The sequence below is a fragment of the Saimiri boliviensis genome, chromosome 12, assembly GCF_048565385.1.
Source record: "Saimiri boliviensis isolate mSaiBol1 chromosome 12, mSaiBol1.pri, whole genome shotgun sequence".
Classification (NCBI taxonomy): Eukaryota; Metazoa; Chordata; class Mammalia; order Primates; family Cebidae; genus Saimiri; species Saimiri boliviensis.
Window position 1 is genome coordinate 115979740 of NC_133460.1, and position 12471 is coordinate 115992210.

Below are 12471 nucleotides of genomic sequence, written 5' to 3' on the forward strand. Positions count from 1 at the left end.
CTGAAGAAACGGCCACTGGCCTAGACATCATGAGAGAGATCCAAGGTCACTTCTGTAGGGGCTTTGTGGGGAGCACGGACTCATCTTCCTGAGAGTGTGGCCTTCAGTGGGAGCCAGGTGTGTCTCCCAGGCTGGAGGCTCAGCACGTGGCACTGTAGCTGGTGCCGGACCCCCGAGGGCAGTGCCCTGTAGGGCACGTTGGGAGCCCAATGTAAGGCTAAGTGCCCCACAGGGTCGTGGGGTGAGCCTTATGCTGTGCTGAGGCACAGGATCCGAGAAATAAAGAGACAGGACACAGAAGTACAAACAAAACGCAGCTGGGCTCAGGGGGCCACGCCACCTCTAAGCAGAGTCAGGCGAGGCTGGCTGGCGAAGCGCTGAATGTCCAGAAGCGTGAGTATTTATTGTGTATAGGTTAGGGGGCAGGGCAGTGAGTGAAATCATCTTTAAGGACAGTGATAGGGTCGTGAGCAATAAAGCATGGGGTCCACCCCCATTAGGTCACCTAGGCCAGGAGATGGACAGCGCGCAACAAGGGGCCCGTTCCCACGAAGGCGAGGGTTCGGTTCCCATGAAGGCAAGGGCCAGGTGCAGTAAGGGGGTGTAGTGTGCGATACATCTATCTATGGGAAAACTACTTCTAAGAAGATTTATGGGAGGATGCTTTAAGTCACACAGCAGTGACAGAGCTGTCAGGGTTACCGCCACCTTCTGGCAGCTTCCAGTGGCTTCTATGGGACGATGCTTTTCAAGCAGCACAGTAGCAAGAGCTGATAAAGTTCACAGTCACCAAGGTGGATAGCCGGTCTGAGGTCAGCCTTCCACAAGAACTGGAGCAGGGTCCTACAACTCCTTTATCAGGAGGAGTGGCTCTCGCCCCAAGCCTGCCGTACAGCGGGTATCTTTACGATACTGAACGCTGCCGCCTGGGCCGTGGATTCTTGTCCTGGTGTAACTGTCTTCCCTTAAACCATGCTCTGCACTGTGTCTGCTCTAGGCATTCCTCCGATTATAAGCTGCTTATTCCTTAATTCATGCTCTGTACTGTGTCCACTCTAGGCATTCCTCTGAATATGAACTAAGATATAATTATAGGTATATATGTAGGGAAATATTCTTTAGGCATTCATACTATCAACTATTATATGATTATATATAGAGGATTATATAAAGGGAGCCTTCAAGCCCTATTTCTATAAACTAATATATGATTATGTAAAGGATTATATAAAAGGAAATAGCTGAGTAGTAACACTATAAAGTGAGATATTCCTCAATCCCTAACTGTGCCAGGGCTCTGCTTAGCTCTCATTCCTCGGTGCCTGTATGGGGGGTTACCCACAGTGCCTGCCATTGTCTCAGCCACTGTCCTGTTCAGAGCCAGTGCTTGGTCAAGGCCCCAAAATGCCTTGAGTGCTGACCCGTGGTGCATACATTCCCCAGGTTGTCACACTAAATGGCATTTTCTCCACTCTTTTTCAGAGAGAAAGCAGTGCGTTGGTGAAAGCAACATGAGGAGGGATTTCCATTCCTACTGGGAGACCCAGGCCACTGTCTGGGAACTTCGTCCAGCCTGTGGATGGAGCCTGACCAGCTGCAGATGGAACTTCCGTGTCTTCCCACCCTTGGTGTCTGAAGTTATTGCTTTCAGAGCTGAATTGACGAGAGGTGTGTGTGTGTGTGCTCACTCGTGTGCACATGCATGTGTTTAAGCATGTGTTCGCTCAACCCGAAGAGCAGTTCACAGGATTTAGCAATTCTGAGGCACGTAGAAGTTAAGGCACTGGGTAGGCAGGTGTGCAGCCAGCTGTGAGTGGACCATGCACCACTGTATAAAGGAAGCAGAGCAGACTCCGTTGCTGGAGGGAGGATTGGGTTGTCTGGAAGTATTAGGTTCATTTCATGTTTGTGTTAGAAGAAAGGTCTGACTTTGGGGCAGATGAAATAGTGGCTGCAGACCAGGCATGGTTCCCTAGGTGGAAATCAGGGAGAAGCTAATAGGGTCAGACGGATAGGCTTTTTCTTTGGTGGGTGCAGGATTTCTGCAGGGAAAGGCACTATTCATCTCCAAGAAAGACCCATCCGTTTCTGTTATTCAAGCCACAGTTCCTGATTTGCTCGGACAAGATACTGGGCTGGTTCAATGTCTCTCGCTGAGCCTAACTCGGGGTTTGCGTCTCAAGTCTGAACTCTTGTTAGTCCTCTGTGCATAGTTTTGTCTCAGTTTAGTGACTGCATCTTCTCGGCACATTTATTATACTCAGAAATGAATGGCACACAATAGCCTCGTGTTAATAGAAGCTACCATGGAGCTATGGGTGAACCACTGGGTTGAAGTCTGATGGGCACAGGCATCCAGAAATATGTTGTAATTCTACCTGGCTCCATGCCAGCCTGGCCGCCTCCTCTGGGGAAGCTCCTGGCTTGGCCCCAGTATGTACCTGCATCAGAGCAATAGCCGCACGGGCTGGCTGTTGAGGATCTAAAGGTGTGCAGTGAAACTCACCCAGATTCACTTCCCTCCTGTTTATTTGGGTCATCATGGTTTTGCATGCTGTATATGTTTGGAGCACTTCATATACCCGTATCCACCACAGGCACTCTTAACCACAGTTCTGTAATAATAATAAGGCGAACTCTACAGCAAGGAGAAGCATGTAAATATGTACCGATTAAGTTGTAATTGTTTATATGTAAAAAGCATGTATATAGGAAAGGGAGAAGGTGCAAGGAACATGTGATGAATAACATCCCAGCTGCGATGCATCCCTGCCCAGTCCCGAAAGCACACATCTAGCAGGAACATCCGTTCCTCTCCTTAGATATCACTGTTTTCACTCATCTATCATAGGCACCTTCTTTACATCTGATTACGATATCCAGCATTTCAGAACTGGGTTTTTGCCCCAGAAAATGTAAATATGAGCATTTGTCACTGACTCCTCCTGGTCCAGTGAGCAGCAGCAGGATTCAAGTATTTAAAAATAAGGTGCGTTTCTAAATTGTAGGCTACCTTCTTTTCCAAACCAATGGACTAGACTGAATTTCCTCCAAGTATGTGAGCTGTCTCACTGCAAGCTCTTCTAACAGGCGAAGTCTGTGTAAATGCATCATCCCCTAATAACGCAAGAGAAGGGACTCTGAAATGTTGCCAGAAATGTTTACTGTATAACCGAGACATCAACATTGATATCAACGTCATCACACACTGTGCACAACATACAGAACACCATAGATACTGTCTAAGCTGGAAATCCATGTAAATTGCAGATGCTTTTGTTGACACCAGTGTGTTGTTTACCTTGTACCCATGGTCCAGATTTCAAGCTGCAGAAGGACTATGACTGTTCCTTAAAGTCTCTGCCCTCGCAGAATCTGTAGCCTTCAGGATACCCTGAGTGCCTTACAGGGCTTGAACACCGACACTAGAATTCAAAAAGGAGAGTGTGCCCAAGTGTGGGTCTGGAGGCACTGACAAATTTGCCGACACTCACTGTCATCCCATCCTTGAAACCTAAGAGGGAGTGTGTGTTTTAACACAGTAATGGAGTTTAAGTTTAGGCTCAGGAAACTCATATTGTGAATATAGGTATCAAATCATATATTTGTTTACTGTATATTTTTTAAAAAGCTTTATTGTAAATTTATGCAAAAACTAATCGGGCCTGTTTTCTCACGGCCGCATGCCGGGCAGTGTGTGTGTTCTCTGAGGCAGTCCCTTCAAAGCACCCTCTAACCCCGTGACATTCTGTTCAATGCTAAGCAGTATTCACAGGCCTAACATAGGTTTGTATGGTGATCTACTACAAGATTTTACAAATATTTTTGTATTGTGATTCCTATGATATATACGAGAGAATTTTTACTCATTTGTAAATTATTGTACAGTTTTAATAAAAAAAAAGTTTTAAATCTTAGATTAAAGCCCCTCAAAGGTATTAAAGTGTGAACTGAAAGCCGTATGAACCATTTATGCATTTTCGAGTTCATTCTCTGAACAGTGCCTCTGCATGCCAGAAACAGGTTCTGGGCCTTCCGCCCACTGTGGAGGAAGCCCCAGGTCTCACCTGCCAGATCAACTGGAGGGCGAGCTCTGCAGTCAGGGGTCTAGCAGCACCTGGCTCAGGTCGGCCACCGGGCAGGCCCCCTCCTGTGGCTGTTTGTCAAATGTGAACCATCAGAGAAACCACACAATTAGGAAAGAACAGAACGTCTGCAGCTGCGTAAGAACAGTCGGTGATGTTTGCCGTGGATGGTCCCACACAGGTAAGTGACGGACGTTGCGTTAATCACTTGGGAGGGGGGACCGAAGGAGGACAAGGGGGTGGGAAGCTGCTGGATTTAGTTCTGCTGGTTCGGCCCCGCCAGTACCCAAGGTCGTGGTGACTCGGTGTCTGAACTCTGGCTTTGAAACGCGGACTGTGCTAACGCAAAGGCCTGGAGTCTCTGGGTTGAGATTCAGCCGCTGCAGGCTGGATAGTGACAGGTGGAGTGGCAGCGTCGCTCCGTCACCCCTGTCTCGCCCCAAGCCTCTAACTCGGCTTTAAGGGAGATCAGCAGCAGCTCGCGTGGGCGGGTCCCCCTCGCGCTCCCACGCACCCAGGGTTTCGGAGTCAGGGCCCCCTTGCCTAGCGTGGGACGGTCCAAGGGTCCTGAAATGCGGTCACAATTCCCGCAATTCCCTGGTTTCCCCAGGGCGCGCTCCTGGCCCGGCCTCCCACCGCCTAGCGCGTCCTGAGGGTGGGCAGCCGCGCGTGGCAGGGACTGAGCGAGCGCCGGGAGGCCGGGCCGGGCGTTCAGCACCCGCGGCGTGGACAGCGCCAGCTCCGCGCCGGGTCCGCCCGCCCAGTGCACCTGCCGCGCAGACCCCGCCGAGCGGCTTGGAGACCGGAGCCCGACGCCCGCTCCCGTCGTGACCGCGGGGATGGCCCGGCCCAAGCTCGGCTGCGTGTTCCGCCGCGTGGGGGACGCCTTCGAGAGCGAGGTGCTGCCGCTGGACGCGCTGGGCGGCGGCCGGTCTGCGGGGCGCGCGGCGACTGCGGAGACCCCCGACGGCCGCGGCCAGTCCCCGAGGGCCGCCCGGTGTGGCCCAGGCCCGGGGTCCCCAGCAGATAGCGGCCGCGGGACGGGGGCCCGGACTCCCCGAGACACTCGCGCCAGAAGGACGCCGGGCGTGGGGCTCACCTGCTTCCCTCCGCGGGGCCTCCCTGTCCCCGAAGGTCCTGAGCCTTCTGGGTCCCGCGACGCTACCCTCTCCCCGGGTCCCGCCACCGGGTCCCGGTCCCTGGGGAGCGCGAGCGCCTCTCGCTGTCTCGCTGTCGCCATGTCTCTGACTCGCGCTCCCCCTCCTGCCCTCCGTTTCGCGCGGCCGGCGTGGAACAGCCGCTCAGGGTTGCACCTGGCGCTCGGGGTCTGGCGCGGGCCATCCGCGAAGGGGCCGGCTTCGGCCGAGACGCCTTCCGGGCCGGGTGCGCCTCCCAGAGCGCCGCGGCCTGGGGTCCTCACTGGCTTGGAATGCCGGGCCGGGGCTGCGCGTGGCAGGGAGGGCCGGGGCGCAGCGGGGCTGGCGGGACGCTGCCGGGCTGTCCCTCCCGTCCCCGGGGTGCAAACTCCGTGCACAGCGGCCTGGACGGATTGAAATCCTGTCCCCCTCCCCACACAGCGCTCGTCCGCTGGTCCGCGCAGGGGCCGGGGGTGCAGAGATCAGGCCTTGCGGCCGCCCCTTCCTTACTGATCTGGGCCGGGAGTTGGGGGCGTTGGGGGGGGCTGGGCGGGGCTTTAAAGCGAAGGTGTGGCCAAGGGGCGGGGGGCCCCCCTGGGGGCGGGGCCGGAGGGGCCGGGGCGGGGCGCGGGGCGGGGCCGGGGCCGGGGCCAGGCAGGGGGCCGGGCGGAGGCGGAGGCGGAGGCGGAGGCGGGGGCGGAGGCGGAGGCGGGGGCGGGGGCGGGGGCGGGGCCGGAACGGAGCCGTGCCGCCCCGCGCGCTCGCAGTCGATCTCCCGCCGCCCCCACGCACGCGTCGCGTCTCACGCTTCCTCCGCCCGCCCCCGCTCGTGCCGCCCCTGCCGGGGACCCCCACTAGCAGGATGTCCTTCCAGGGCAAGAAGAGCATCCCCCGGATCACGGTGAGCCTGGCCCGCGTCTCCCGGCGCCCCCTACCCGCCGCCCCGATCGGAGCCTGGACGCGGGGCGGACCCCCCCACCCCGCCCTGAGCACGGAGCGGGGCGGCCATGCCTGCGCGCCCGGCCCCTGCCCGGCCCCTTCGCGGCCCGGGGTCGGAGAGTCCCCGCCAGCGCCGCGCCAGACCCCCTGACGGAGCGGGGCGCACTGGCCCGGCCCTGCCGGCTTCCGGGAGCCTCGGCTGCGCCCGCGGAGGACCCGGGGCCGGGCGGCCTGTGCCTCGGGGCGCAGAGGCTTCTTTCTGCGGCGGTCGGGCGGGCGGACGCGGCCCTTTGTTGGGGGGCTGGTCTGGAGACGCCGTTCCCGGCGCAGCCTTGGCTGCCCGCCCCTTGGACGCACTGGCGCCGCGTCGGGAGCCCTTTGTCCGAGACAAAGCGATTTGGCCCCAGCCGCTCGGGCCGGAGTCCCTGGCGGCCCCTAACCCAGGGTTCAGAGACTCCAAGGAGAGCGAGCGCCCACGGGCCACTGGCCCGGCGCCCCGGCCGCCCCCAGCCTTCGAGGGCGGAGACCCCTCCCCACACTCGCACGCACCGGCGCGGAGGTCCGGCTCTGCCGGGAACAAAGCCTCCCACTCGGACGGCGGGACAGGGGGCGGGAGCCGGCGGGGCCTGGGCGGGGGAGTCCGCGGGGTCCCAGACCCGACTCTGGACTCTGCAGAAGGGCGGTGAAGTCTGATCTCAGGCATCAGCCCGAGCCGTGGGCTGTGGGCTCCACTTCCTGAGACGCGGAGGGAGGAAGGAGCTGCCGCCTCCAGAGGGGGCAGCCGGGCTGGGTCTGGTCTTGATGCAGGAGGTCCCACTAGCCTGCTAGCACGTGGGGGTTGAGTTTGGGGGTGGCAGGAGGACCCCTTTCCAGGGTGGGTCAGGCAACTATGTCAGTAGGGAGGGGCGGCCGATTCCCCGGAACTTTCACCCTCATCTGGATGCGCACAGTAAGAAGAACATGGCCCCACACCTAGCTGCGTCTCCTTCTCTGAGTGTGGGTGCCTGAAAACTTGGGGTGCCTGTGAGCAGAGAGCTGAGAACACAGGTCTCCTCAAGCCTCCCTCTGCCCAGCTGGGTTTTCTAGGGCTTCCTTGAAAATGCATGGGTTCCCTGGTAGGGTTGGGAAGTGAAGAGCCGGAACAGCCCCGGGAGGCAGCCAGGGCCTGGTGCGGCCACAGAGGCTGTGCAGATACGCGGTGGTGCCCGGTCAGCACTGGGCCTGGTGCTCAGCTGGGACTGGGCAGGAGGGGGAGAGCGCAGCCGCCAGAACGGACAGCTCTGTAGACCAAGGGTCTAAAACTTCTTCCACAACCGGCCCAGAGTAAACGTTCTCAGCTTTGTGGACCACGCTGTTCATGTCGTGGCTGCTTGGTCCTGCCAGGAAAGTAGTCCTGGGCACTCCAGAAGTCCGTGGGCATCACTCTGTTACAACAGAACTTTATCTGCGGATGCCGCAGTGCGAACTTCACACTCTTTATTTTTCTTCAATGCATATAAACCATTTTTAGTCTAAGGCTGTATGAAGATGGGTAGAGGGTTGGTAGACTATGGGGTAAGTGGTTTATAACTCACTGGGGTCCTGAAATGCAGCCCCACAGTTGGATGTCAACAGTGAGTCCCATAATGGGTTCCTGGATAATGAACTCCTTCTCATTCCGAGAGCTCAACGAACTGGACATTTCCGTCTAATGCTCTTGACTTCAGACTGACGGTGTGTGAGGGCTGCGGCCCCGGTCTGGGGCCCTGGAAGCCAGGGCAGGTGGCCGGACCTCCCTGTGAAACGCACACCCTGCCTGGTCAGTCACGGGGTGTGTCGAGGCCCGGGCAGAGCAGAGGAGGGAAGTGTACGCAGAGTCCAGCCCGGACCCGCGCCTTTCTCCAGCTCCTTCCGCTGCTTTGTTGTGTTTCTTTTCCCCATTCTCCACTGAGGTCTCATCTTCGCCTCTGACAGTCAGTGCTGAGTTCCATCAGTGACACCCCATCTTCCACCTAATCTTCTGCTTCCCAGCCATCTGGTAGGATTCTTAGAAGTGGATTTATGGCTGCCAAGCACTGGAGTCAATCCCTGTCTAATGCCACAGCTCTGTGCTGCCAGGGCTGACCCACAAAGAGCCGGCCTGGAGAGCCTGACGCTCTGTGCACCCACTGGGAGTGCATCCAAGCCACCCCGGAACCAGAGGACCCCCAGTCTCTTCTTCCCCGTCACCCCCATGGCCTCTCGGTCTGCAGGTCCTGACTCCCAGCCTCTCTGGAAGCCACTCTCCTCCCATCCCTCATATAATCCTGTCCCAGAGCCCTTCCTCTCGCTTGGCTAACCTCAGCCATCACCGCATCGGTGATCCGACTTCCATTGTTACATATCAGCCTTGCTTTCTAACGCAGCAGCCAAGGTGATCTCTTTAAAACATCAATCAAATCAGGACTGAAACCTGCTTAAGGCCCCCAGTCAGGGGCAGCCATGGAGTCCCCAGGCCTACATATCCTGCCCCTGCCTCTGGCCCCACCACCCCACCAGAAGGTGCCAGCCCTCGGCCTCCTCCCAGGTCTGCTGATGGCATCTCAAGCCCTGTCCTGCCCCGGGGCCTTTGCACAGCTGCTTCCTGGCTGGAGCGCTGGCCCTGGCCTCCTTGCCCCTTCTCCCCATGTGGAGCCTCGCCCCTCTCATGGCCCTGCCACAGCACCCTCGCCGTGCTCTGCGCGTTTATCACTGTCTGTGACCATCTGTGCATGTGTGTTTTTGCTGCCGGTGGTCTCCACTCAGTGGGAGGCAGCCTCCTGGGGTGCGGACCATGCCCGTAGGGGCGTGCTCTGCCTCCACCTCCTGGCAGCATCACCAGGCTGCAGGGTTTGGGTGGAACGAAAGTCCAGCTCAGTCAGCTCCCACCTGCCTCCGTGTGGGTGGAAGACGGGGTGGAGGAGAGCAGGACCCCGGAGGCTGCACAGGAGGGCATGAGACGTCGTTCACCTCCTCCCCAGACTGGGGCCCCTTAATCCAATGGTAAATTAGAAGACGTAAATATGACCTGTGGCCCTGCCACACTTTCACCAACATGGGCTTTGCCCTCTGCCTGCTCTTCCCTGTGCCCTCAGTGAGGCCTGAGCAGCAGCTGTGGGGTGTGCGTGGCGCTTCCAGGGGCAGCCGTTTTTGAGCACCTGGTGCCACTTCTGGGGGAATGGTAAACCCCTGCGGGCTTGTGTGCTCGTTTTTACGTCTAGAAACTTTGCCTGGATGTTTCCACCCTAATTCCAGAGGAAGAAGGTGTACCGGGGTGTTGCTGAATAACTCAGTTTGGAGAAAAATTACCCACTTGTCATTCCCAATAGAGTGACCGCCTTCTGATCAGAGGAGGGAGGATCGTGAATGACGACCAGTCCTTTTATGCTGATGTGCACGTGGAAGACGGCGTGATAAAGTAAGTTTCTGCTGAAAATACGCTCCCAGTTTGTGTGTGTCCACACTGGTCACGTGGTATCCAGGCAGTTTACTTTTGGGGAAAGTCCATGAGAGAGGTTTCTTCTTTTCCAAACCCATCCTTGGAAACAATAACCAGGTGGCCTCTGTCAGAGCCCAGGCCTTCAGGGAGGGCAGAGAGGTGTCCGGTCGCCGCAGGATGAAAGCAGGATGCTGGCTCCCGCGTTCCTTTGTTCATCACAGCACTTAGTACCGTGGCTGGCTTACAGCAGGCACGTCCCAAATATTCACGCCTACACCTGTTAGCGTGCCTGCTTCGGTCTCTCAAGCCACTCCCTCCTCTAGTCAAAAAGGTAGCAACCAGGGACCTTAGTGGAGAACCACAGGGCATGGCGTCTGCACAAGGCTGGGCCCCGCAGTGACCGTCCTGAGCTGCGCTGAGGGATGCTTTGCTCTCTGGCACTCCCAAGGAGCCGGTCCAGTGAGTGGCCAGCTGTGCTGGCCTTTTCCTTTGGGTCTGGAGCTCACGCGAACACTTGAGCGTTGCTGGGAGCCCATGTGGGCTCTGACCTGGGCTCACTGTGACCGCAAAACCTCTGCTGCTTTCAGGCAAATCGGAGAAAACCTCATCGTCCCTGGGGGCATCAAGACCATTGATGCCCATGGCCTGATGGTCCTTCCCGGTGGAGTTGACGTCCACACAAGGCTGCAGATGCCCGTCCTGGGCATGACCCCGGCTGACGACTTCTGTCAGGGCACCAAGGCAGCACTAGCAGGGGGGACCACCATGATCTGTGAGTGCCTGGGCCCCTTGTCTGCAGGGGCAGCCAGCTGCTGCCCTCCCTCCCTCTGGCCAGGGGTGGGAGAGAGGAGGGTGTCACCTCAAGGCACCTTTCTCAGCTGTCTGCCTTTATTGCTTCTGTCTGAGACCCTGGAGTCCCTTTCTTATCCCTCTGTCTCACTCTGGGTGTTGACATGGCCAGCTCTGGAATGCGCCTATGCTTTCCAGGAGTGGGAATCAGTGGGCTGATGTGTGTCCACTTGTTCTCTCCCAGGCACTGGTAGCTGGCCCAGAACTGGGGTCTGGAAAACTCAAATGCCCTGGACAAGGGGAGGGGTTGTGCTTCCTGAAATGCCAGATACATGCCTGACCTTGAGCCACATGCCTTGGAAGCTTGATAGGTGGAAGGTTCTTGCTCATGTCAAGAAGAGTTAAGGATGGAGGCTGTATTTTTAGACGAAGATAAAAGCAAAGCTCATTATTATCCCATCAAAAAATAACCAGAGTTGCTATTTCTGTAGTGCTGGCTGCGTGCCCAGCACGGGCTCCATCCTGACACCCATCAGCTCACGTGCTCTCCTCAAACCCTCTGAGCTCAGCAGATGAGCCCAGTTTAACAGGCGAGTGAGGGGAGTCCGCCTGCCCACCACAAGCACGTGGGGAGCTCCAGGACGAGGGCCTGTGGCCTTGGGTGTGCCATTCACTCCGCTGTGTCCGCTGGCGTAGACATGTCTGCTGTGGTTGAGGAGTCTGTTGCTTTCTAGCTGTGTGACTCCAAGTACCTCAGCTGACTTGTGTAAGTCACACTTTGTTGATCTGTGAAACAGAACGCTGCCCTCATGGGCTTGTGAGGCACGTGTGAGTTAACGCATGTAAGTTGTTTTGTGAGCCTGGCACACCAGGGAGGGCAGCTCTGAGTCTGGGACACCTCACAGGGACATTTAGCCATTGCCAAAATCACAGCTTGGTTTAGTTTACTCAGCCACAAAAGGAGAAAGGACCAGCAGCGACCCACCTTGCAGTCTGAGGAGGCTGGCTGCTGCTCACACCCTCTGCGGGGTGACCAGAGCGGGCCAGAATGCCTGCACAGTCGAGGTCACCTGCCTCGTGCCAGTGCCAAGGCACCCGGCCAGCTGTGGGTCCCTGCGAAGACAGAGACACCACAGATACAAGGCTGGCCTCTGTCTTCCTCTGCCTGCAGGCCCAGGCTGGCACTGTGGGTGGCTGCAGGGGTGTGGGTGCCCACTTCACCCTAAGGGAGGGCCGTGCTGGAGGAAGGCATGCCCAGTGGGCGCACCCTCCTGTCAGACCACCTGGCTCAGAGCTTTCTCCCAGCTGCACCAGGAGAGGCCAGTGAGCAGCATCTGGGCTTTGAGGTGTGGCTCTCGGGACAGCAGCATGATGGCTGAGTGCAGGGGGCAGGATGGCACCGTTGAAGGCTTGTGGAGTCGGCGGGGCACTCGGGAAACCAACCCAGCTCCCACTGTCCTAGGAAGGCACCGAGAGGTGGGGCCAGCACCTTGGACAGCACTCTGGCCCTGAGGGTGCCCCACGAAGGCTGAGATGGGAGCTGGATGCTGGCAAAGCCCTGACTGTCCCCTCATCGGCTCCTCCAAGTGTGACGTGGGGGTGGGGTGGTTTGGGACGGGGCTCTTCCTCTCTCCCCTCCCCGTCTGGGCTCAGAGGGTGACTAGGGGACTCAGAAGGTTCCTCTTTGAACAAAGTGACAGAGCAGGTTCGCGGCAGCGTCAGCTTCTCGGGCTGGTGGCTTCTGCTGCGTCTTCCTCAAACGGTCCTCTGGTCTCTTGGGGACATGAAACAGAATCTCCCGTGGAGGAGGCAAAGCAGGGAGGTGGGGCCGGTGGGGGAAGCTGCTGACCACGCTGCCTTCACAGTGGACCACGTCTTCCCCGACCCGGGCGTGAGCCTGCTGGCAGCCTACGAGCAGTGGCGGGAGCGGGCGGACGGCGCGGCCTGCTGCGACTACTCCCTGCACGTGGACATCCCCCGCTGGCACGACAGCATCAAGGAGGAGCTGGAGGCCCTGGTCAAGGAGAAAGGTGAGTGCGCCTGGAGGGCGGGCCCGGAGCCTGGCTCCCTGCGAGGGACGCCGCCC

At 58.1% G+C, this 12471-nt stretch overlaps 1 protein-coding gene across 3 annotated transcripts in view; it reads left to right on the forward strand.

Moving 5' to 3' along the window:
• DPYSL4 (dihydropyrimidinase like 4) overlaps positions 1 to 12471 on the forward strand; it is a 40556-nt gene that overhangs the window by 15385 nt on the left and 12700 nt on the right. For 2 of the 3 annotated variants that reach the window (XM_074383124.1, XM_074383126.1), the window contains exons 2-5: positions 1483 to 4266; positions 9487 to 9575; positions 10184 to 10368; positions 12251 to 12415. In XM_074383124.1, the coding sequence (XP_074239225.1) occupies positions 4240 to 4266; positions 9487 to 9575; positions 10184 to 10368; positions 12251 to 12415 (466 nt within the window). In that variant the 5' untranslated portion in view covers positions 1483 to 4239. Of the gene's footprint in view, positions 1 to 1482; positions 4267 to 5958; positions 6123 to 9486; positions 9576 to 10183; positions 10369 to 12250; positions 12416 to 12471 lie in introns of those variants that run through there. The other variant, XM_039465370.2, reaches the window with a different exon arrangement.